General features: G+C 50.2%; 2 protein-coding genes across 2 annotated transcripts; both read right to left on the bottom strand.

Moving 5' to 3' along the window:
• Nucleotides 1–667: 667 nt before the first annotated feature.
• Nucleotides 668–5,425, bottom strand: pdia4 (protein disulfide isomerase family A, member 4). The gene is made up of 10 exons (XM_062479611.1): nucleotides 5,156–5,425; nucleotides 4,620–4,806; nucleotides 4,242–4,447; nucleotides 3,878–4,016; nucleotides 3,356–3,561; nucleotides 3,009–3,167; nucleotides 2,425–2,576; nucleotides 2,002–2,158; nucleotides 1,439–1,672; nucleotides 668–1,324 (listed from the first exon to the last, which is right to left on the bottom strand). The coding sequence occupies exons 1-10, from the start codon at nucleotides 5,229–5,231 to the stop codon at nucleotides 909–911; spliced, it is 1,932 nt and encodes a 643-aa protein (XP_062335595.1). The 5' UTR covers nucleotides 5,232–5,425; the 3' UTR covers nucleotides 668–908.
• A 77-nt stretch (nucleotides 5,426–5,502) lies between these two features.
• Nucleotides 5,503–24,465, bottom strand: LOC134035384 (polycystin-1-like protein 1). The gene is made up of 44 exons (XM_062480378.1): nucleotides 24,426–24,465; nucleotides 23,350–23,554; nucleotides 22,597–22,836; nucleotides 22,296–22,428; nucleotides 21,979–22,182; nucleotides 21,315–21,496; nucleotides 20,955–21,158; nucleotides 20,091–20,256; nucleotides 19,453–19,617; nucleotides 19,187–19,301; nucleotides 18,590–18,772; nucleotides 18,279–18,356; nucleotides 18,025–18,167; nucleotides 17,750–17,870; nucleotides 17,353–17,470; nucleotides 16,893–17,085; nucleotides 16,753–16,809; nucleotides 16,172–16,426; nucleotides 15,803–16,075; nucleotides 15,531–15,677; nucleotides 15,339–15,487; nucleotides 15,153–15,253; nucleotides 14,459–14,672; nucleotides 14,244–14,327; nucleotides 13,648–13,849; nucleotides 13,411–13,517; nucleotides 13,158–13,257; nucleotides 12,828–12,956; nucleotides 12,520–12,693; nucleotides 11,860–12,371; nucleotides 11,602–11,686; nucleotides 11,305–11,523; nucleotides 11,092–11,178; nucleotides 10,259–10,404; nucleotides 9,987–10,101; nucleotides 9,808–9,869; nucleotides 9,001–9,235; nucleotides 8,578–8,682; nucleotides 8,157–8,294; nucleotides 7,392–7,526; nucleotides 7,040–7,252; nucleotides 6,755–6,916; nucleotides 6,429–6,614; nucleotides 5,503–6,284 (listed from the first exon to the last, which is right to left on the bottom strand). The coding sequence occupies exons 1-44, from the start codon at nucleotides 24,463–24,465 to the stop codon at nucleotides 5,925–5,927; spliced, it is 7,242 nt and encodes a 2,413-aa protein (XP_062336362.1). The 3' UTR covers nucleotides 5,503–5,924.
• Between the last annotated feature and the right edge of the window lie 756 nt (nucleotides 24,466–25,221).

Below are 25,221 nucleotides of genomic sequence, written 5' to 3'. Positions count from 1 at the left end.
ACATGTTTTGATTTTCGGACATGACACCATCAACACTAGATGGCTACACGTAGATTTATAAATACATTTCTAATCCAAACGTTTTATTGGGTCACGTTATTATAATAAGTAACGCTTGAATGTAAACATATCGCGTCTAGTTAACGTCTGATGTACTTGGCAACGCTGTCCTAAAATCACCAGATACGTATGGATGTCTAGATGACAGACGTCTTGTCAATAAAACAGACACCCTTTGTATTTCTATTCTAGACACACATGGCACGTAAAACTGGTAACCCCGGCCGCATCTCAATAATGTACACTGATAGCCTTCCCTCAACCGTTACGATTGCTTACGATGAGACTATAACAGCACACACAAATAAGAGCCAGTTGTCAAGACTTTATGTTGATTCCTCAGTTTAATGAAATCCTGTATAAAATATGGAGTTCGCGAGAGAGGAAAGGATCCAGTTGAAACTATTCAGTCGCGTCCTCGCGCGTTTACCCAGCCAGGGTCAACTGGTTTATTAGACCCCGCCTCTATACATTCATTGGTTACCAGCAGGTTAGCGACAGACAACATATTGTCATGATTGGTTGCATCTTTACGTGACCATGTTGTACTTAAAGCTATTTGATAGGCATTTCAATTTGGATGGCCATCACCACTCACCAACAAATATTTGTTCATAACATTTTATTTAAAAAGACTTAGAAATCTAGAACACCGTGCAGAGGCTACATGCTCGTTTGGAAATGGGGGGCAAAAAATAATCTCTCGACTTATCAGAAACAAAATGGTTGAATATCAGGATCAGAGCGATTCAGTAACTCCTCTCCTGTTGAGATGTTCCCTGTCATCTCCAGGGCATTCACACCCCACACTAGCATGGGAGAGTTCTCAGCTGCACAACAAAAGACACTCAAAGTTCATCTCTTTTCTGCGATAGCCGTGTGGCATGCTCTTCCAAAAACTTACTAAATCCTTCTATCGTTCTGTCGCCTCCTTCGAATTTGATGGGGTTTTGCTTGCTGTTGCTAGGCGCCAGGTAAATGGTGGGGAAGCCGTCTGTTTTGTATCTGTCGTTGGGGATGTCGTTAGCGGTGGCGTCCATCTTGGCTATGACGATGTCCTTCTCTCCCTTGTACTTCCTGCCCAGGGCAAGGTAGTCTGGCTCCAGCTTCTTGCAGTGGCCGCACCACGGCGCGTAGAACTCGATCAGGACGTCTTTCTTCGCATCCATGACGATCTCGTCGAAATTGTTCCCCACAACGACCTTCACTGGTCCTTTGTTGTTCTTGGGGATGGGTTGAGATTTGATGATGGGCTTCAGTTTTCCTGGGGAAAGGAAGGGAGGCGAGGCAACATCACTATATGGTAAATGGTGGATCAAAGCACAACGATCAATTGAATGTTTTTAATTTTTTTTATTTTACCAACTGTAAAACATACCTTTCTTGAAGGCCATCACAAAGTCCCTGAGAACATCAGCGTCAAACTCCTCAGGCTCCATGGAGAACTTCTTGCCTCCATCTCCCAGAATCCCCACGTTGACTTCCTCCCCGCTGTCTCCGAGCCCCAGGCCCTTCAGCTCGTCAGCATAGTCCTCCTCGTCCGCGATGGCAAAGGTGTACTCTGGGAAGTCCGAGGCCACCTCCAGCACCTTTGCCCTCCAGAACTGGGTGGCTGCAGGAATCAGGAACACAGAGAGGGGATGAGGGCTTAGGCTGGTTTAGGTGCAGTGTTACATGCGTACGCAAGTCCCTCTGTGATATTTCTTTTAAAAAGGGGCAACACAAATACAATTTGATGATGAGCGTAGAGACATGATAATTCAACAGTTGAGCCATCGCCATCTTCATGCTGGCTTTATTTAATTCAACACAAACCCATCACATGAAGGGTAATCATATATTTGGACCGTCACCTAACCAGACAACACTAAATAAGCGCATAAAAACGTACATCACCGTCAAGCAGCTCATGTTGTCCCACACAGGAAGTCGGACACCTACCCTTCCTGTAGTCGAAGCTGAAGTCCACTCCGTAGTAGACCACCACCAGAGGCCTCTTGGAGTAGCGCTTGGCGTCGTTGCTCTGCTTCCTGTGTCCCACCAGAGGAAGAGACGACTTCCTGAAGAAGTCCTGAATGTCTGGGACCGACGTGGAGCCCTGGAGCAGCACGGCCACAGGAAGTTAGTCTACTTCTGGAGATGAGTCTAACATTTAACTGACATTCATATATTAATAAATGTAAAAAATAAAAAAAACATCCAATTTAAATTACAATGATTTTCTAATTAAAAAAACTAATGTTAATTTTGAATTGTATTTCTTAAAATAAAATGTATGTAAATAAATTACATCCATGTACAGCTCCACCCAAATATCCATTATTAAAAAAATACAGTACAAAAATCCATTGTGATCTAGCCTACCTGAATAGTGAGAGTCAGTGACGCTGGCTCGTATTTGGAGCGGAACTTCTCAGGCTGCACAGAGACGACCTGCCCTGAGGAACCCTTCACCAGCTTGGCCACCTCAGAGCTGAAGCTGTGCAGGAACTTGAAGTCCTCCCTGAGAGAGTTACCTGCAGGCCCAGAGCTCATTACCACACAACCTCCAACTGTGCTGTTCTTTATATCAAAAGGTTCTTCCCAAGCACTTCCCTTAATGCCTCACACAAGACTTGTATCATATTTGCTGAATAAAAGTATTACTTTAGTACTCAAGTCTAGGGCCGGGTGCAACTCCTAAGATGGGCATTTAACCAGTATAGATCACCGCTAATTCACCTAAACAAGTGATTCTCAGGGACCCCCTGTCCTGCCTATTTTAGATGTGTCTCTGCTCCAACACACCTGATTCAAGATAATGCATCATTATATAGCTCAGCAGAAGCCTAGTCCACTTGAATCAGGTGCGTTGGAGCAGGGAAACATGCAGGACAGTGGGTCCCTCAAAACCAGGGTTGAGAACTGCAGGTCTCGACCCTCAGAGAAGACCAGGGAAAGCGACTCACAGGCTTCCATGTAGATCTCGTAGGCCTCGTCGTCTTCGGAGGAGAACACGCCCACGATGACCACGTCATCGCCGTCCTTGATGAGCTCCTGCACCTGCTTGGCTGTCTGCACCTGCTTGGACGGAGGCCCCGCCTGCTCACTCATGTAGTTCACAATGCCTGGAGAGAGCGGGGGACAGGTAGAGGTGCGTGGGTGAAAGAGAGACAGGTGAGTGAGACAGACAGAGAGGACAGACAGACAGAAAACTCATACAGCTCAGACCAAACACCCCCCCCCAAAAAAAAAAAAAAAACTCATGCAAAACACACACACACACACACACACACACACTTCAGAAGGTACGTACCAAACTTCTCTCTGGGTCCGTTGTAATCGAAAGCCTTGCCCTTCCGGAAGATCTTCAAGGTGGGATACCCGGTCACCCCGAAGCGGGTGGCTAGGTCGCTCTGGACGGTGGCGTCCACCTTGCCCAGGGGGATGGGAGGGGAACGCAGGCTCAGCTCCCTGGCTGCCTTCTCGTACTCCGGAGCCAGCTGCTTACAGTGGCCACACCTGGGGAGACAACACCACTTCCTGTTACTCACTCGGCAGACGCTACTTATCCAAAGTTACATAGAAATCGAGCATGTAGAGAAAGCAGAAGAATCGAGGATCAGAAGTGGATATGGAGAGTTCTAAGTGTATTTGAGTGGTTAGTCGAGGAACGGTCTGTATTCATCAGGCAGAGAGCAAAGTGGCCACATCTCTGCTGACAGACTGGAACAATAATTATATCATTTAAAATGACATTTATCTCAGTCAAGTCATTAAAAAATTAAACGATTCCTGTTTATATTCCCAAGCTGTGCGGCGTTACCCTCAGACTGACCAGGGGGCGTAGAACTCCACCAGGATGATGTCAGCGTTGTTGACCACCACGTCAAAGTTGTCGTTCGTCAGAACCAGCGTGGCCTCTGGGGGGGGCTGCCAGTCAGGCTGGGACACCTCCTTCACCCGAGCCACAATGGCTGAAACACAGAACCACTCGCATTAGGTCAGAACCAAAATGGCTGCCATACAGACACAGTCGCAAGATGGATGTTTATAAACCACTTTCTTTCCACAAAATACATTTCACCTGGCATTATTCTTGTACAGTACTTCCCCCCCCCATGAATAATGACCTAAACCAACAATGTGTTGTGTTGATAATAGTGTACTACAGAGAGACAAGGACCTTATGGTAAACCTACCTTCCTCTGTCCGTTCAGCGTCATATTCAACCGCCTCTCCCTTCTTCAGGATTTTGAAGGTGGGGTAACCAGACACCTCAAACCTCTGTCCCAGAGCGCTGGACTTGGTAGCGTCCACCTTGGCCACAGGGACAGGAGGGTCACTGTCTTTCAGAGACTGGGCTATCTTCTCGTACTCTGGTGCAAATTGCTTGCAGTGACCACACCTAAAGGTTTGGCAAATTAAAAAGTTTAAAGTTGTGCTATTTTTTTCAAAAGTCCCCACTCAAATGATTCAATCAAAGCTTCTTATTTGGAAAAAATGGGTACTTGTTTTTATCTTTCTCTGATAACGATTATTGCACCGTCTTTTCATCATGTGACAACGTAACAACTCACCAGGGTGCGTAAAACTCAACGAGCACGGTGTCCTTTCCCTCTATGAAGGTGTCGAAGTTGCTGTCAGTCAAAACCAACACTCCGTTTTCTTCTTTCACTTCTGTTCCTCCATCTTCATCAGTCTCCTCGTCTTCCTCATCGCTCTCGGTGTCATCGGCATCACTATCGCTGTCCAGTCCTGCGTCATCTTCAACAAGGACCGAGATTTAGCCACAGGCAGAACAGACAGCGGCAGAAGAAATACATTGTTTGCAAGGAAATAGCGGCACTTCTAAGAACAATAGAACACGTAGCTATCGTTTTATGTGGATTCGTAGAACATTTTGATTCACGTGTGCACCATCAGTAGGCTAAAGTAACTGAACTAGCAAGCTAGTTAGCTACTATAACGTCAACTAGATTTGCAGGATATTTGTCGAGACGGGCTTAGACCGTAAAATAGCCGAATGGTTAAGGAAACAAAGGTGAAAAAAGGTTGCAACTGCATTCATATCACCATGAAACCTAGACTATATATCTAAGGACAGAATACATACCATCATCACAACGGACAACTGCCGCAAAATGGGCAACCCCAAGCAACACCATCAAGAGCAACGCTATTTTCCTCATTGTGCGAAATTCCGGATGCTATCTGTGCAATAAGAAAGCTTCTCTGAATATATCCAGCTATTTACACTGTTATCATCTAAGTAATGTTGCAGTGGTTGTATTACAGCTGCGTGGTTCGTTGTAAAGTTGATCAGGTCGTTATCTGCGGTTTCATGCCAGTCTTCTAGAAACACGCTACAAACCTCCCGACTTGAACTTGTCTGACTTGCCACCATCTCATTGGCTGTCATCATCCTATTTCTTCCAATCATCTATCGCCACTCAACTCCCCAGACCTGCACGTCGGACAGTGTTATTGGACGGTTCTTGGGATACAGAAGCTAGTTGGACCAGGTATAATTTGTGCAAATCATTTCAAGAAAGTCGAAGAACTTGTAGAACAACTTTATCGTTGCAGGTAATAAAAAAAAATACAAAGTGGGAACGCACACCAAACTTTTTTTTAGCTCTTGGAAAAGCATAATCTGAGCGACATGAATTTTAAACTTTTTTAAATAATTGGTCAGCAGTTTCAAAGAACATTGTTCATAAATATATTATATTAAGAAAGAAAGAAACTAAATCATATCAGTACATCTGTACCCAGTAATTCATGGTATTGCTACGATAAATCAATCCAAAGACCAGGAGTAAAAACATCCAGACCAGTTGATTTACATGCTGGTAGTGTGGAGGGTCAGCCTTCCTGCTGTGTCACTGTTCCTGGTTGTGTTGGGGTCTCCTCTCCCCACTGTGAACCAGGACCTCCACCACCGTATGGGCCTGTCTGGGTGCCTCTACCCCAGCTTGGTGCCGTCTCCTGGGGCTCCAGGCAGCCAGGCCAGGGGCTGAGCCGTGGCTGGGCTGGTTCTCCCAATACACAGTCGGATTCTCCATCCATCCAGTCTCTTCCCAGGTGTGAGGCGTGAGGACCTCCCACAGATCCCGCCCAGATCTCCCTCCAGCTCCCAGGGACTCCCATCCCTGGAGGGGATCAGGCCCTGGTCGAGGTGTGATGTTCAGGGGGTCTTTGACGTCCATGGTTGAGTCGGTGGTTTCATTCACAGTGGAACGCTATCAGGAAGTGATCGATTGCATATTAGAAGGCAGGCCTGAAGAGATGGGGCACTAGCATGGGTTTTGGACGGTGTGGACGACATGTTAAAGTTGGTGTCTGAGTGTGTTTGTCTCTGGCAGCATGGATGGGAGGGCAGCTACCTGTGATCCCTGGGAGAGTGGACTCTGTGGAGAGGAGGGGAGGGAAGAGGGAAGGGAGGAGGGGAGAGAGGCACTGTCCGCTCTGTAGTTTTTCGGGGGCAGGGTGTGGTGAAGGCTGTTGGAGAAGGCATTCAGTCGAAACAGCAGCTCATCCACTAAACTCTCAAACTCCTCCAGGTAGTAGCTCTAACAACACAGCAGAACAAACAATAAACAAATCATAGTTAATACAATATTTAAACAACACTTGTAGAAGGAATGGTTATTGAAAGTCAACATTTTAAAAATGGAAATTACATTTTCAAAAACATTAGGATGACACTTACTCTTCTCTGGGCGTGGCCATCTGTCCACCGCTTCCTGCGTCGGCCAATCAGCACGGACGCTCTCTCCCAGAGGTAGGCGGTGACCTCGGACAGCGCCAGAGGACTCCTTCTCCTATTGGTCGTCCTGGCAGCTCTGACCAATGAGGAGACCAGGCCAGTGACCTGGACCAGGAGGCAGGGTTTGACAAGTTATTCTTAATTATCATCATTATCATCATTATATCATACATGTTCATATCAAATCAAAACAATAATAAAACTGTGGACATCAAGCCCAGTGTGTACCATTGCAGACCAGGCCAGAAAGGCAGCCAGCCACAGGGCCCCTTGGCAGGGCGTGGTGGGGGTGTGGAGGAGGGAGAGGGGGGAGGTTCTGCCACCCTGCCCAGCCCGGGGGGCCCTCAGGAGGGCCTGGAGGGAGAGGGAGGCCCTGGGCCCCCCTGAGGGCAGGAGGTTTCTCATGCTGAACAGCGCCACCAACAGGACAGCCCCAGAGATCTGGACAGAGACAGAAAGCTGTATTGTGAGTTGATGTTGGGGTTGAGATGTTGTGTCTGGTGGCTGAGATGTGGCTACTTGACACTGTGCCTGGCACAGGGTCACAGAGGGCAAAGGTGAAAGGTCGTTGTGTGTTCACCGTGGGCCAGAGCAGGCAGGAGAAGGTGTCTGAGAGCAGAGACACGGAGGTCATCATCACTCGGGTCCGTCTGAACACGAACATGCTCTTCATCGTGAGGAAGAGGAGGAGCAGACCCTGAAGGCTGCGGCTTTGCTGGGAGGCACACAAGATCTTCATCATCTTCATTATCATCATCATCATTGTTCCAATCACCATCATCTTCATCAGTATTGTCTTCACGACAATCATCAAATTCATTATCATTAACACAATCACCATAAAAGTAATCATCTTCTTCCTCATCATCATCAAAGTGACAGTTATTACCATCAGGGATTCTACACCAAACATCCTGTCAGACAATGTGTATGTTAATGCCTCTGTTCATGCCTCTGTTTTAGAGTCAAGACTGCCAACTGGGCACTGTCAGAAGGATGGATTTACAGGATCTGGTGGAGAGTAAATATTTACATTCCTCCTTACAGACTCCCTACTCCCTTGCTCTCTCCTCCCCTCTCGTCTCTCCCTCCCTCCCCCTCCCCCCCCCCTCACCTGCCCCCAGCAGGACAGAGAGCTGAGGTTGACGTGTTCCTCGTCTCTCCCTCCCTCCCCCTCCCCCCCCCCCCCCCTCACCTGCCCCCAGCAGGACAGAGAGCTGAGGTTGACGTGTTCCTCGTCTCTCCCTCCCTCCCCCTCCCCCCCCCCTCACCTGCCCCCAGCAGGACAGAGAGCTGAGGTTGACGTGTTCCTCGTCTCTCCCTCCCCCCCCCCCCCCCCCCTCACCTGCCCCCAGCAGGACAGAGAGCTGAGGTTGACGTGTTCACGGTCATGTCCCAGCAGCAGGTGCGTGACCTCCAGGGTGCGGCTAGTAAGACAGGCGTGGTGAACAGAGAACATCAGAGCTGTCAGGATTATACTGACCTGGGGACAGAGGGACACATCCTGAGCACACACACATATCTCTACCAGCCAGTATAGGGTTACAGTGACCAAGTAGGACAAATAAGGTCAAACCTGCCTGATACTGTTGAACAAACACAGATACAGAGGTTTGAGGTGTATACAGTCCACAGTACAATGTGCTTATAAAGGGCTGACTTCATCACTGGTGATGGCATTCTATGATCTGTGTGTGTGTGTATATACACTTAATACATGTATATATGAATATTGTGTGTGTGTGTGTGTGTTTGGATTCTCCCACCTCCAGCCAGTTCCAGGGGACCCTCCAGTATCCCAGCATGCCTTTCTGCCTGATAGAGCAGATCTGAAGGTAGAGCTGCAGCAGAGAGAGGAGGAGGAAGACCAGCTGGAGGGGAGAGAGAAGGGAGAGTGGGAGGGGAGGGAGAGAGGGAGAGAGGGGGAGAGAGGGAGGGGAGAGAGAGGGAGAGAGGGGGAGAGAGGGAGGGGAGAGAGAGAGGGAGAGAGGGGGAGAGAGGGAGGGAGAGAGAGGGGGAGAGAGGGAGGGGAGAGAGAGGGAGAGAGGGGGAGAGAGGGAGGGGAGAGAGAGGGAGAGGAGAGAGATGAGAGCAGGGAGTCAAATGACCAGCCCACATGTCTCCCAACCTGAACAGCAGCAGAGCGGAGGTGGGGGCAAGAAGCTGAGGGGGGGTTACTGGATCCTTACCTGGCAACCCATGAGGACGTAGTCCCACGCTGTGGGGGAGTGGAGGAGTCTGGAGGACTGGGTGTGGAGCGAGGGCACCAGCGCCCCCTGGGGGCCCCTCTCAGCCCGCAGGCTCACACTGGCGACGAGGGACGGCCCAGGGCTGTACAGGGTGAACTGGACCTCCAGAGCCACCGTACCTCCATCCACCCACCCCTCCGACCTCAGAGCCTCCAGCTTGGCCTCAGCCAAAACCCTGAGGGAGGAACAGGGAGCACGTTAGTAATGAGCAGCTAACAGCAACATGAGGGATGCTGGGATTTGTGGGTAAATGGAGATGGAGGTTGTTGGGGGTGTTCTGACCTTTTGCGGCCGAGGCTAACCCGGCAGCCATGACGCCCGCAGAGAGGAGGACCAATCACAGGAGGGAATAATGGGGTGGGGCTGTGAGCTGGCCAATTGGTTCCTCTGTTGCTGTTGCCAGGTAGGTAGCCAGGAAGCAGGCCAGCCATCATGGAGGGCCACTATGGAGATTTACATGAGCTCACTCTCAACAATATATAATTACTTTCATGAATATTTTTAGCCCACATAAACACACAACTACAACATTGATGTTTTTTTTATGTGAAAAAAAAGCAAAATGTCAGATTAATGAGGTGGAATGTGATTGTCCTTCTGAAAGACATTTCTTATGTTGACAACATCGCCCTCTGTTGGTCAATTTATGACACAACAGATGTACCAGGAAGTGGCTCTTTGATTGGCAAGGTGATATGAGGCGTGCTCTCACTCCATTGGTTCACCTGGCAATGGGCGGAGTCTGACGCTGTGATCTTCGTCAAGACGGGCCGTCCAATCAGGACACACGATCCCTGCAACAGCCCAGCCTATCAGTGCAGATTGGAGTTAGCAGACAACATAAACACACACACTGGATTTCACACACTGGAACACACAAATGCTCACACTTGCTACACACACACACACACACACACTCAGCTCACCGTTCCAGAGGCGGAGGCTGTGTTGTCCCAGTATAATCCATCCAGCAGGCTGGTCTGGGACCAGTTCCACCAGTCCTCCTGGGTTCTGACCGTTAAGAGTGGATGAGACGAACCCCTGATCACACACACACACACACATAAACACACACACACAACATTCAAGTTGTAAACATACCCTAGTCTGTGGGAGTACGGGAACACAGATCATGGTATGTGTGTGTATGCTTGTGTGTGTGACTATATGCGTGCGTACGAGCGCCTCTGTCTCTCACCTGGTGAAGTGTGTCCTGATGGCTGCATTGAGGCGGTTCTGGTCTCTGGAGAACCTTCCGGACGCGATGCAGAGCAGGAGCAGCAGCATGGAGGCCCACACAGACACCTCCCTGCAATAACACACACTCTCAGACACACACACCACACACACACCTCCCTGCAATAACACACACTCTCAGACACACACACCACACACACACCTCCCTGCAATAACACACACTCTCAGACACACACACCACACACACACCTCACACCACACACACACTCTCAGACACACACACCACACACACACCTCCCTGCAATAACACACACTCTCAGACACACACACCACACACACACCTCCCTGCAATAACACACACTCTCAGACACACACACCACACACACACCTCCCTGCAATAACACACACTCTCAGACACACACACCACACACACACCTCCCTGCAATAACACACACTCTCAGACACACACACCACACACACACCTCCCTGCAATAACACACACTCTCAGACACACACACCACACACACACCTCCCTGCGGGGTGGAATACACTCAATAACACACACTCTCAGACACACACACCACACACACACCTCCCTGCAATAACACACACTCTCAGACACACACACCACACACACACCTCCCTGCAATAACACACACTCTCAGACACACACACCACACACACACCTCCCTGCAATAACACACACTCTCAGACACACACACCACACACACACCTCCCTGCAATAACACACACTCTCAGACACACACACCACACACACACCACACACCACACACACACCTACCTGAGTGTGTTCTGTATGAGTGTGTCCCTCTTCCTCCGCCGTCCTCTCCTCCTCAGCTCCTCTGGGGTCGGAGGTCGCACCAGACGCAGGAACCGAGCTCTCTGACGGGCCGCCAGCACCTGTCAATCACACAAAATCAGCTCTGATTGGTCAATCGACAAAAAAGTGCCTCCGAAATCGTCCGTACAAAAAATTGGGAGAGATTAGAGGAAGCCCCGCCCCTGTCAACCCTGATTGGTTAGAACCTTGTCGAAGTATGAGCTCCTATCCTGTGATTGGTGGGGAGGCGTGACATATCCAGATACATGAACGCCATCTTGGATCCAGAATTTTGGGGTGTTTACTTCCACGTTGGAGATGCCGGAGGAAGTGAGGTCGTCAGGTCTCTTCCTGTACTGGAAGGAAGTGAGGTAGTCGGGTCTGTTCCTGTACCAGAAGGAGACTCCTGCAGCTACGATGAAGATCTGTGATGTAAACAAGAGGCTGTTAACATCAAACTGAATAGTTTGAATAAGATGTGATGTTAAGGTTGGTGATCTCACCAGGCCAGGCTGGACCAGGGCGGAGCAGAGCAGCAGGGAACAGAACAGGGAGTGACTCCACAGAAGAACCTTACTGCTGCTGAACCTGACACACACACACACACACACAGTATAATAAAGAAGTTAAAGCACAAGAACACAGTTTACACAAAACAAAAACTCTCAACTTCCAACTCAAAATAATTTCACGCAAAAAATCGAAGAACTGTAAAACAGCTTGACATCCCCCTATTTAACCCCGGTGCCCTCTCCCCGTACCTGGTCCCCAGAGCAGCGCTGAGCCCCAGGCAGGCCAAGGCCAGCAGCAGGCAGAGGGCCCATGCGAGGGAGGGGACGCAGCGGGGAGAGGCCCTCAGTCCTCCTGGTTCGATGAGCTGGGAGCTGCCTGGACACCCACACACCCTGCTGTAGCCAGGACCGGCCTCTGGGGGGTCTGGAGGACCGGCCTCTGGGGGGTCTGGAGGACCGGCCTCTGGGGGGTCTGGAGGACCGGCCTCTGGGGGGTCTGGAGGACCGGCCTCTGGGGGGTCTGGAGGACCGGCCTCTGGGGGGTCTGGAGGAAGTTCCTCCTGAACTTCAACACCTTCAACTCCGTTATTGTCCGGAGGTCTGCTCACGTCCTTGCTGACCTCTGACCCCTCCTGTCTGACCTCACGACTCCGGAACAGGAAGGACACCGCTGTTACCACGGGCAACACCGCCAGCACGCTCATCATCCCCGTCACCAGGGAATCCGTGGACATGTCGACAAGCCCCAGCTCTAGTGTGTACTGTGAACATAGAGATTGCAAGGCTTTGTGGGTAAAGAAGTCGTTTAGCAAAATGTGCTTATTGTTAGATAAATCTAAATATGACAAACAGCGCCCCCTGTTGTTCCCCTTCTGCACTTCCCTCCAGCTGGAGTTTCCCACGACCTACCAGGTGGTCCTGGCGTGACACGAGCAGCGCGGTGGCACACACGTGGCCCAGCAGCTGCAGCACACACACACTCACACGCTGCGAGGGGGAGAACACGCTGGGGGTCGGCCGGGCGAACACACACACCCACGAGTGGAAGTCACTCAGGTACTCTGATAACTTCAGGCACAGCAACTGTTTAGAGGAGGGAAAACACACACATAACATGGACGTAACACAAGACCCTCATTAGTGTGTATGACTACTTATCATGCAGATGGAAGGAGAGAAAGGAGGATGGATGGCTGGATGATGGATGTGGGCGTTACCGTGGTGAATCCAAGCCCCTGGGTGCACACCTTCAGTCTCCTCTCCACCTGTCCATCACCCTGGTCTGCAGCCAACCAGCACTGGGCTGGGAACACCCAGCTCCGCCCACCAGCCCGCCCCTCCACCACCTGGCGTAGAAACAGATGTTAGAATCAGAGACCACACACACACACACACACCGCATCCACATACACAACCACACACACACACCACATCCACATACACAACCACACACACACACCACATCCACATACACAACCACACACACACACCGCACCCACACACACACACAGGACCGCACACTCTTGTCCACAGCAGTGTTTCCTTACCTCACACACCTCCACCTGGGCCAGGTACCAGCTGGGGGCGGAGCCAGAGTCATCATGCCACAGATGCACCCCCCATAGCAGCCCCAGACCCTCTGCCGTACTGGAGTGGGAGGGGGAGGGGAGGCAGGGGGAGAGAGAGAGAGAGAGAGGGAGGCAGAGGGAGAGAGAGAGAGGCTCAGTATCATTACCATAGTCTAGAAGCTACACATGTTTACTAACCTTTGCATCCAAGGGCCTATTCTGTTTCAAGTACCTCAGTATGAATGTGTTCCTGGAGTTGGGTCTGAACAGAGTGCATTGTGGATCATGTAGTTCTCTGGTCAGCGAGGCCCCCTCATCCCCATACAGTACTATATAAACCTGTGGAAAAGTTACACAACCTTTACTGCCACAATCTGTCAGACAGCAAACCTTCTACTCCTGTGTGCTGAAGGCACACAGGAGTAGAAGAAACATTCAGGGTGTGCTCAGGGTGTGGTATCGGAGGTACCCTGGCAGACAGCTCTCGTGAGGAGCAAAGCCCGGTGTGAACCGTCACGGCGTAGAGCTGGCGGTCAGACGAGGGGTTGTCCCAGAGCACGACAACTTCCTGTTCGTCCTCACGGCGGGTCCTCCCACACACAAGCAGAAGCACAGCGTACACACACACACACACCACCAACACACACACCACCGTCAGGTCTCTGGCAGGGCTGGGGAGAGCAGAGGGAATAGGTTGGGGGTCAGGGGGATGATATGAAAGGTCACCAGATAGATCAGGGGTCTAAAAAACTTTAGAAAGGTTTGAAAAATATTTGTGAAAAAAGGTTTTGAAAGGTTGAAAATGTATTTGCGATTTCTTTTCAAAAATAGGTTTGCATCGTTGATGAGTAGCCTACTTTTTTTTTTTTTTTTTTACTTCAGTTCAGTCTTTGTAATATTTTTTTCACTTGTCCCAGACAATTGGAATAGCCTTAGTGTCAATCACTGACTTCTGTTTAATTTAACTATGAAATCATTTGTTCTGGCATGCACCTTACAGTCTAACCCTAACCCCTAGAGCATTCTGAGGTTGTGGTTGGACACGAAGACTGCCTCTGTAGATACCTCAGGATGTGAGTCAGTTCTGCAGAGTCCAGCCTGCTGAACATCTGCTGATGAAGCACAGTCACTGTGCTCAGATGGTCACAGCTGAAACACACACACACACACGCAGGTACCTATTATATAATTCCAAATATAATGTGTGAGTGTGTGAGAAAGAGAGAAAAGGGAATGATAGAGAGAGAGGGATAGAGAGAGACGAAGGGCATGTGTGTTACCTGCAGTTGACGGGTGCGTGAGGGGCCCCCAGCTGGGTGGTGCAGCCCTGGGGGGTCCAGGGCCCCTGGGGGGTCCAGGGCCCTTGGGGGGTCCAGGACAGGCACTGGCTGGCACTCAGGCTCAGCCTGTAGTGGACCTGGCTGCCTGGGGGCCCATGACGAGGGCCCCTGCTGTAGTCTGCGTTCAACAGTGCCACATAGCCTGTCCCTAGAGCTGGACAACAAGACTGGTTATGTCTTTATTGTCTTAGACTTCATTACATAATGATGTGTGTGTGTGTGTGTGTGTAACCTACTGTTCAGATAGGAGGGGGGCAGGATGATGTGTGTGTGTGTGTGTGTGTGTGTGTGTGTGTGTAACCTACTGTTCAGATAGGAGGGGGGCAGGATGATGTGTGTGTGTGTGTGTGTGTGTGTGTGTGTGTGTGTGTGTGTGTAACCTACTGTTCAGATAGGAGGGGGGCAGGATGATGTGTGTGTGTGTGTGTGTGTGTGTAACCTACTGTTCAGATAGGAGGGGGGCAGGATGATGTGTGTGTGTGTGTGTGTGTGTGTAACCTACTGTTCAGATAGGAGGGGGGCAGGATGATGTGTGTGTGTGTGTGTGTGTGTGTGTGTGTAACCTACTGTTCAGATAGGAGGGGGGCAGGATGATGTGTGTGTGTGTGTGTGTGTGTGTGTGTGTGTAACCTACTGTTCAGATAGGAGGGGGGCAGGATGATGTGTGTGTTGGTTCCTTCCCACTTGTAGGTCTGGTGAAGATGGTACTGGCTGGGGCTGGGCTTCTCAAACATCCTGACAGGACACACACACACACACCTGAATGACTGCTGAAACCTTCACAAACCTGTTTAATACACTGCCTCCTGAGGGGTGTCACCTGACTAGGAGCAGGATGGGGAAGGTGCTGCTCTCCGTATGGCTGAACTCCACAGACACCCGGACAGCCTGCCGCAAGTGCTGCTGGGTAATGTTGAAGCTGTGGTAGTTTATGTGGCCAATCAGGAGAGAGTGCTTGGTCCCAGACACCTGCAGGCACACACACACTCTGTTCCAGAACTGACCTCCTGACCCAGGGCGGGGTGGGAAGAGCTGTTGCTTTACATACGTTACTGGGTGTGTTGTGGAACTGGATGCTGATTGGTTGAGAGACGAGGCGTGTGGATATCTTCCTCCTTGTGGTACAGCTGTAGAAACTCAGATCAGCTGGCCCGGACGGCTACCACACACACACAGAGACATGACTACACACGGAGACACACATGCAGAGACACACACACACACTACCTCACCTGTGCAGGTACAGCAGCCCAGATACATATATATACACACACACTACCTCACCTGTGCAGGTACAGCAGCCCAGAAGTAGGGGTTGTGTCTAAACGTGGTGAGCTGACTCAACACACAGTGGGGGCCTCCATCCAGGGCCCCCCCCAGGGAGGCACCCTCCCTCCCCCCGTCCAGGGCCCCCCCCAGGGAGGCCGGCAGGTGGAAGGTGGTTGAGCCGTCGCTGAGGTCAGAGAGCTGGAGGCCGTGGGGGTGGACAGCGGTCTGAACATCCATCAGTCTGGTGCTGAGCTGGTGAACATGAAGCCTGCTGGAGAGGACGTACCTCTGTACACGAGGAATACGGGGTGGAGGGGGTGAGTGTGTGAGTGTCCGTGAGTGTGTGTCCGTGTGTGTGTGTGTGTCCGTGTGTGTGTGTCTCACCAGCAGTAGTTCAGCAGCAGTCTGCAGACAGTCTGACGTCAGTCTAACCGCTTGCTCCTCAGAGCCAGATCCAGTACTGCTGGACGTGACATCATCACCAGTGGCCGAGGCCTGCAGGCTGTAGGTGAGCAGGGTGACCAGAGTGTTGATGGTCCTCTGGTCCAGCAGGAGAGCAGCAGGCTGGCTGGGCTCAGCCCAGCTGTGAGAGATGATCCGGATGTGACTCATCACCTGTCTGGCTCGGGCCAGCGTCACCTGGAGGAGAACACTACATCAGGACTCCATCCATCTGTCTACCTGCCTGTTTGCCTGCCTGTCTGTCTGTCTACCTGTCTGTCTACCTGTCTGTCTGTCTGTCTACCTGCCTGCCTGCCTGCCTGTCTGTCTGTCTGTCTACCTGTCTGTCTACTTGTCTGTCTACCTGCCTGCCTGCCTGCCTGCCTGCCTGCCTGCCTGTCTGTCTGTCTACCTGCCTGCCTGCCTGCCTGTCTGTCTACCTGTCTGTCTACCTGTCTGTCTACCTACCTGCCTGCCTGCCTGCCTGTCTGTCTACCTGTCGGTCTACCTGTCTGTCTCCTCACCTGTTCAGGGAGCTGCATCAATTCTGTCAGCATGTCGATGTTTTCCACCAGAGAATCCTGGGAAACACAAGATACACCCTTACTGAACATCCTCCCAGAACCAGCGCTGTGTGTGTGTGTGTGTGCGCACACTGGCCAACCTGGTCGCTAATCTCCAGCTCACACACAGCAGAGATGAGCGCGGAGCGTGTGTGTGTGAGCGTGTGTGTGTCGGCGTCAGGGTCGCTGCTGAGGCGGCTCAGGACGCTGGACAGCAGCACCACGTAGTTCCGCACCTCCACACGTCCTCCCAGCATCACCAGCACCGACAGGTTCCTCACACCCGACTCATACCTGGGGGGGGGGGGGGGGGAGAGAGAAAGAAGAGACAGAAACAGAGATGGAAAGAGAAGAAGAGAGAGAAGAGACAAAGAGAGCAAGGGGGGAGAGAAATAAAGGAGAGAGGAAGAAAGAGAAAGACATAAATATGATGAGAATAAACCACAGTTAGTAAACCATCAGTAGATCCTCTGTGAATCACACTAGCTGTGTGTCACAGCGAACAGAAGCGTCTGTTCCTGTCGGTGAGTAGATGACACGTCTTGTAACAGCGGCTCTTACAGGTGGAGGTCGGGGTTGTGGGCGGGGCTTCTGAAGAGGCGGGGCTGAACTCTGACAGTGACGGAGCAAGGTCTGGTCGCTGCTCCCAGCATGCTCCTCACCATGGTGTGGACGTGAACTGCAGGAAACAGGAACAGGAAACGGGTCGTCCTGTAGGCTGACTACAGCGGTCATCAGTACCAGGATACATGAAGACTATGTGTGATTGTGTTTGTGTGTGTGAGAGAGAGGGAGAGAGAGAGAGAGAGAGAGAGAGAGAGAGAGAGACAGAGACAGAGACAGAGACAGAGAGAGAGAGAGAGAGAGAGAGAGAGAGAGAGAGAGAGAGAGAGAGAGAGAGAGACAGAGACAGAGACAGAGAGAGAGAGAGAGAGAGAGAGACAGAGAGTGTGTGTACCTTTATAATCATCCCCAGGGTCCCCAGCAGGAAGGCTGAAGTAGAACTGAAAGTCCCGGCCCTCATATAGACTGTGTCTGGGCCCGTCACCTACACTGTAGCTGTACGCATACTGGAGATCCTGCACACACACCAACACACACTGGCACCAGGACAGACTGTCTGTGTGGACGTGTGTGTGTGTGTGACAGAGAGAGAGAAGGACACAGACAGAGGCAGAAACCGAGACATACATGTATTTACACACACACACACACACACACACACACACACACCTCTCTCCCAGAGGAGCAGAAGATGCTGAAGTGTGTGTCCATCTCCACCCCTCTGCTGGGCTGAACCTGACAGCTCAGCCCCGAGGGCACGGGATTGGTCTGCAGGAACAGCTGAGTCCGCCCAAGCAATGCATCCTGGGAGTCTGAGTTTTCAACACAAAGTGTGGATGATCGAGACACTATGGTTTCCATGGCTTCCAACACACAATCAAACTCACTTCATTTTGTTTGTTCGGTAGAAGAGGTGGTCTTACGGGCTGCGACTTCCAGCAGGTACCTGCTGCCTGCCTTCAGGCTGTACGACCTCAGCAGGAGCTGGGGGGAAGAGGTTCCTGGGGAGCACAGACAGAGACTGTGTCTGTGTGTGTGTGTATGCCTGTGTGTCTGTGGTTGACTGTATGTACGTGTGTGTGTGTGTTACCTGTGTGTGTGTGTTACCTGTGTGTGTGTGTGTGTGTTACCTGTGTGTGTGTGTTACCTGTGTGTGTGTGTTACCTGTGTGTGTGTGTTACCTGTGTGTGTGTGTGTTACCTGTGTGTGTGTGTTACCTGTGTGTGTGTGTTACCTGTGTGTGTGTAGGACTGGAACACAACAGGCTCTATCTGCTCTCTGGGTAGGTCCAGCAGGGTGGGGGGCGGGACCACGGGGGAGGGGCCGGCCCCCACCAGGTTGCTCCCCTCATCCTCCCTCCATCCTGGGCCTGCTGGGCCTGCCTCCGCCCCCGGCCCGGAGCTCCCGCTGGTCCCCCCTGGAGCCATACAAACACAGAGGGAATCAGGCCCCGTTCACACTATCATGGACGTCTGTCTGTTTGTTTGTCGATTGCTGTGCAGCACCAGATTAATTTAGGAAAGGAATTATACGGTGTCTACATAAAACACACATTCACATAGACACATACACACACAGACACACATACAGACACACACATACCTGTCGGTCTGCCTTCTGATGATGCTGACTCTCCCTCCTCTATACCCAGGAAGGGAATGTCGTAATCTGAACAGGATTAATAAAAAATAATCTCATATTGGACCAATTTCTAGATCCTTCATATTTAGGTTAGTAAAGGAGCTAAATAAAACATGCATCCCTCCATCTATCTATCCACCAAAGCAATACATTGTCTATCTACCCAATCATCCATCCATCTATCCGTTACCGTGGTGACCTCCCTCCTCCCCTGAACTCTCCAGGACAGCGAAGGGAAAGTCAGAATCTTCTAGAAGTTCGGAACCCAGGTGGAACTCTGCCATGATGTAATTCTGGCCAAAGTTCTGAGAGGAGGAGTATGGGGTGCCCATTGGAGAAGAGCTGGGCTGGGGGGAGGAGTCTGGGGAAACTGCAGTAGCTCCAATTGGTGAACTCAGTTGTGAGTAAGTGTGGCCGTTAAAGGCTTGGCTATTATCCTGCTGGGATTTATCTGACCTCTGTTTCCGGGGGCGACCTCCATCTGATGGGTCCTCCTCTGGGAGGGGCATTTGAAAAGAAAAGGAACCAGGAAGTAGGGGTGTTGTGGCTGAGCTGGGGATTGTGGGACTTGTAGTTTTTATTCCACTTCTCCGCACAGTTGCTGATTTGGAGGGTATTGGTCTGGAGGGGTTTTGGGGGGGCTCAGGGAGGGGGGCCACGGTGGGTGGGTGTGGGGGAGAGGGCTGGGGGGGGAGGGACTCTGAAGAGGGAGAGAGAACCGGAGGGTCCGAGATGATGGTGGATGGGAAAACGAGATCAACAACCTGACAGAAAGGGACTGGAGGGAGAAGAGACATCATGAAAACACCTTAAACTCACACGCACACGCACACACACACACACGCACACGCACACACACGCACACGCACACGCACACGCACGCGCACACACACACGCACACGCACGCACACACACGCACACGCACACACGCACACACACACACACGATGCATATACCATACAGAGTCTTACATATAAATACACACACATTAACACAACATACACAAACACCAAATACAAGCACATAAGCAACAAATATACAAAATGTTATTTGTTTGCTAAAGTTAAAGACACCGGACACACACACACACGTACAGTCTCACCGTCTATCTGCACCTTACTGGTGGCGTTGACCAGGAAGAGGGTCCAGGAGTAGAGCACAGGATCCAGGCCACAGCCTTCACACCCCGCCCGGACAGACAGCGCCTGGTCCCAGTTCAGCCAATCTCCTTGGCACTGGGAGCAGTTCATCCACACTCTCCTGGGAGCAGACACAGAGGAACATGTCTGTTCAGATCAGATTTCCTGGAGTCAGGAACACATACAGTAGATCTGCTATGTTTAGATGGAATTCTCTTAGGAAAATCCAGTGACAAAATGGTCCTAAACTATATTGCAACTTAATATTGCCCTTCTACTGATATTTTGAATGAATATGAATGAATATTTTTAAGCATTTACAAGTACTCATATTGCATTTCATTAATAAAGAAACTCCTTCCACTTTGTGGGAAAAAAAAGTTTAGAAAGGTTGAAAAAGGGATTTCAAATTATTTTAAAGGTTTTGGAAAAAACGTTGTGAAAAAAACGTTCCTAAAGGTTTGAAAAATATTTTTGACAAAAAGTTTCAAAAGGTTGAAAATATATTTGCGATTTCTTTTCAGAAATAGGTTGGCATCATTGATGAGTATTTGATGAGAACTCTACTGAACTCTACTGTACTCTATTGTACTCTGCTTTGCTTTACTCGACTCTGTTTTAGGCTTCTCTGTTCTCCTCTCTCCTCTCCTCCTCTCTCCTGTCCTTTCACTGTGTGTGAAAAACAAGTTTCGAAAAAAAGTTTTGAAAGGTTGAAAAAAAAGTTTTCTGAAAAAAAATTCTAAGATAAGACACAATAACAATAAGACACAAAGGGGTTCAGGACGTGTTCAGGAACAGTCTTCTCTGCATCACCCTCACCTGGACAGGTGTGGTGTTACCGTGACGAAGGTGTCCGAGGAGGCAGAGCGTTCCCCGCTGCTGACCGTGAGGGTGAACCGGAACTGGTCGAAGCTTTGCTTCAAGGCTCCGTCCGGCAACAGCAGCATGGACGAGGAGGTGGCCACCGGTTGGTCGAAACAGGAGCTGTCGATGGAGCTGATTGGCTTACAGCTCCAGCTGTAGCTGAGAAGGCGGGGTTAAGTGACAATGGAATGGTTTATGTTTGAGACATAAACAATATTACTATATTAGAATATTCATATTACAAAAAATTGATACAAAATTATACCCAGATAGATGACCAGCAACATGACAGAAAGGGGCCTGCAAGCCCAGTACCTGAGAGCTCCAGCGGGCTCGTCAGGGTCGTAGGAGCGGTGTCCGTCCAGGGCGAGGGCACTGATGTTCCCGCGGGCCAGGAAGACGTTGGTGCCCCCCAGGATGAAGGCCACTGGGGGGGAGGGCAGCACCTGCACACGCACGCTGTAGTTGCTGTACACCACGCTGCCCACAACACTCACCTGACAGGCACACAGGAGGAGGCGCAGAACATAGGAGTGTTTTATGTTGTTACTACAACTAGGGAGTCAGGTGGCTGAGCGGTTAGGGAATCTGGCTAGTAATCAGAAGGTTGCTGGTTCGATTCCCCGGCTGTGTCAAATGACGTTGTGTCCTTGGTCAAGGCACTTCACCCTACTTGCCTCGGGGAATGACCCTGTACTTACTGTAAGTCAATCTGGATAAGAGCGTCTGCTAAATGACTAAATGTAAATGTATACAACTGAAACCTGACAGAAAACAAGGAATGATATTGGAAATATATTTTATTGTGTCTGTTTTATAACTTGACCAGAGCAAGGAACGAATCCTAAACAAATCAAATTTAGTTTGGGGAATTTGACCCTCCAACCTCTTGACCTGCAGTCAAATGCTCTAACCACTAAGCTGTACCCATCCCCATGTATAAAGCTCATGAACTGTGACTGATAAACCTCTGGCTCACCCTCGCTACGGCGGTGTAGGTGCCGCACAGCAGGGTGTGTGTGGGCAGTGCCAGGCTCTGCAGGTGAGTGCCCACGCCCGGCAGGGGGACGACCAGCCCCCCGGGGTCACGCACCGTCCAGCGGTACCCGAGACCCCGGAACACGTCACACTGCACCTCCGTCTCCAACGTCACGCTCAGACGCAACTTCTGATCCCTCCTCACCTGGACGGGGGAGAAGAGAGCGGAAGAGAGGGAGGGGGGAGGAGAGGGGAGAGGAGAAGATATATAATCCCCTTTGTGTCCCTCTCACCTCCATCCCTCAGGTAGAGTCTCACCTGTATGTTGAGAGGACCCATGTTTTTCACAGGCGGGGGCTGGCAGGGCCGGACCACCACGAACACCTCGCCCAGCAGGGAGGCGGAGCTGACAAGATTGGACATGGTCACCTCCACCCTGAACACTCCCGTCCTGCACGGACACGCAACACACGGAGCTCTTTCAGTTTTAATGTCTTAACATTTAAATATGCACAACTTAATGTTTCATTTAGCTGTCGCTTTTATAGGTGTGTTGTTCGACCTGTTTTATCCTCTCACCTGTAGAAGGTGTGCTGTTCGACCTGTTTTATCCTCTCACCTGTAGAAGGTGTGCTGTTCTGTGCTCTGTCCTGTCCTGCTCTCCCCGTCCCCGAAGCTCCAGCTGTAGGTGATGTTGGTGCCGGCACGGGTCCTGCAGCTGAAGACCAGGCTGTGGTTCTGGACCACCGAGGGCAGGTGCACCAGCCTGCTGGGACGCACGGCTGTCTGGACCACCAGGTGGAGAGGGTCAGAAGTCACGGAGGTCACACCATCGGTTGTCGTCACCACCACGCTGTACCTGCGCATAGGTGAGGGAGGAGAGGGCCCATGATGGAGAGGAGCCATGAGGGTCATCATAGGTGTGTTGATTGAAGACTAGGACAAATGCAGTAATGCTACAACTGTGCAGTCTTAATCTTCAGCGTGATTACTGTACGAAGTGCTGTGTATGTACTGTCACTGGCTTTACCTTCAGTATGATTAAGAAATATATGCTTTAATATCACTGGGAAAAGAAATGGTTGTATTGTTTATTTTGTTTAAATCTTGCTTGTTTCATACATTGATATTATTTACACCTTCTCCAGCCTCTTCACACCCCCTGCTGTGTGACTTGTGGATGTTACCTGCCAGGTGTGCTGCTGTGTGACGTGTGGATGTTACCTGCCAGGTGTACTGCTGTGTGACGTGTGGATGTTACCTGCCAGGTGTACTGCTGTGTGACGTGTGGATGTTACCTGCCAGGTGTACTGCTGTGTGACTTGTGGATGTTACCTGCCAGGTGTACTGCTGTGTGACGTGTGGATGTTACCTGCCAGGTGTGCGGTATCTCCTGGAGACGGTAGGCGAGGTCGTTCTGATGGGGTGAGAATCTCCGAAGCTCCACAGGAACTCCCGAGGCCCACCCTCTGACGGCAGGGCCAGGAACTCCCGAGGCCCACCCTCTGACGGCAGGGCCAGGAACGTGATGACCGTGTCCGTGGGATACGCTTCTTTATCCGTGTGAATCCTCACCACTGGGAAACACAGGATAGACAGCACCGTAAACACACGGCTAAACTCTGACATAGCCCTACCCAGGGCCATAATCATAATATATATTGAGGGGGACACATCCCCCCCAATATTCAAATCTGGTAAACCCCCCCCCCCAATATATTGATATAAAAATATAAGTAAAATATATATGTGCTGCTACGACAGGCAACCACGCACGCTGTCCAAAATCATCATAGAAAATGTAGATCATATTCATAACTAAAGGTAAACATTTTCATTTTATAACTACTAGTATTACTGATACCGGTGTTCTGTACGGATTTTTATTTTTTCAGGGGGGGACCCTCACACTCCCCAGCAGATTTCGTCCCCACCAATGTTGACTCCATGGCTACGGCCTCGGCCCTACCACGCACAGGCCGCAAGTTGGGTATGGCTACATGTGTTACATGTTACATTAGCAAACATACAGAAGTTCTTCCCTCATCCAAAAACATAAGTGGGACTACACAGATCAACAGATTGATATAAGACTAAATGTTAACTTCTAAATGAACACAAAGTTATAAATCGTTATACCGTCAGGCCTGAAGACTGGCTCGTGCCGCCTTCGCTGGGTTACAGTTGCATCGTTACCCCTGTCTTCCCTGTCAGAAATCCTAACAAAAATCAAATAAACCACATAGTCCATTCTTACGTTAAGACAGTTTTTAACATTTACAAAACATTGACATATTTCTAAACTTTAATTTACATTGCAATTTTTACATTGACGACGCCTACGTGCTAAATATATGTACATGAAGTGATACAAAGTCTAAAAAGTCTATACCCGCGACTATGTTAATAAAAAAGGTGAAGTAAAATGACCGGTGACCGGCAGCTCACCTCTGCCCAGCGGGGTCTGACCCAACGATGACGGAGCCATGAAGACACTTCCTCGTCACCAGTCGGTCAACCAGGTCACTGCAGTTACACCTCCGCCTGGATAACGCTCCAGTCTGGGATCTTCGACGTAAAAGCGCCCAACAACATCAATTGGCCATCACGTTATCTATTACTGACAAAACACCTAAAGGGCTGTAGTTTTAAGCACACAGGTGAATATTCTAGCGGATAAAAACGCCAAGTTCCCCATAGGCTCTAAAAGGGAATAGGTTGAGCAATCGAGTTTATTAACAGAATGCGACTGGTGTGGCTTTACAAATTATGTGTTACACTGATTTGTTTTTTTCCCGACAAGAGCACCGTAGTTGTAGTAAGATTACACACACAAACCAAAAAAATTAAATTTAAGCAGTAAATAATCTTCCCATTTGGATGTAGGCTATTGCCTCATCCTCACATCTTAGGCGTATATCGCACAACTATTACCAGAATCTTAAAAATATGTTTTTTCTTCTTTCAAACAGCTTCATTTAAACACTTACCCCTGAGCAAGACACGGGTGACAGCAGACGGCAGGGTTCACTTCTTCAGCATACGGTGTTTCGTAAAAACGGCCCCAAACCGGGGTCGCGTAAAGGCACAGCCAAACCCACGTCGACCCTATAAAACCCACAGTACATTTAGCCTTTTTTTTATTTAGCCTATTATTAGAACTTTTTTATTATTATATTTCGTTAAATTTGCCAATGTTAGCCGAAAGGGATAGCCTAGTCCATGCCACCGATAGCCTAATAGA

The sequence above is a fragment of the Osmerus eperlanus genome, chromosome 15, assembly GCF_963692335.1.
Source record: "Osmerus eperlanus chromosome 15, fOsmEpe2.1, whole genome shotgun sequence".
NCBI classification, from domain to species: Eukaryota; Metazoa; Chordata; class Actinopteri; order Osmeriformes; family Osmeridae; genus Osmerus; species Osmerus eperlanus.
The sequence above is the reverse complement of the archived record's forward strand: the minus strand, read 5'-3'. Positions and strand labels throughout refer to the sequence as shown.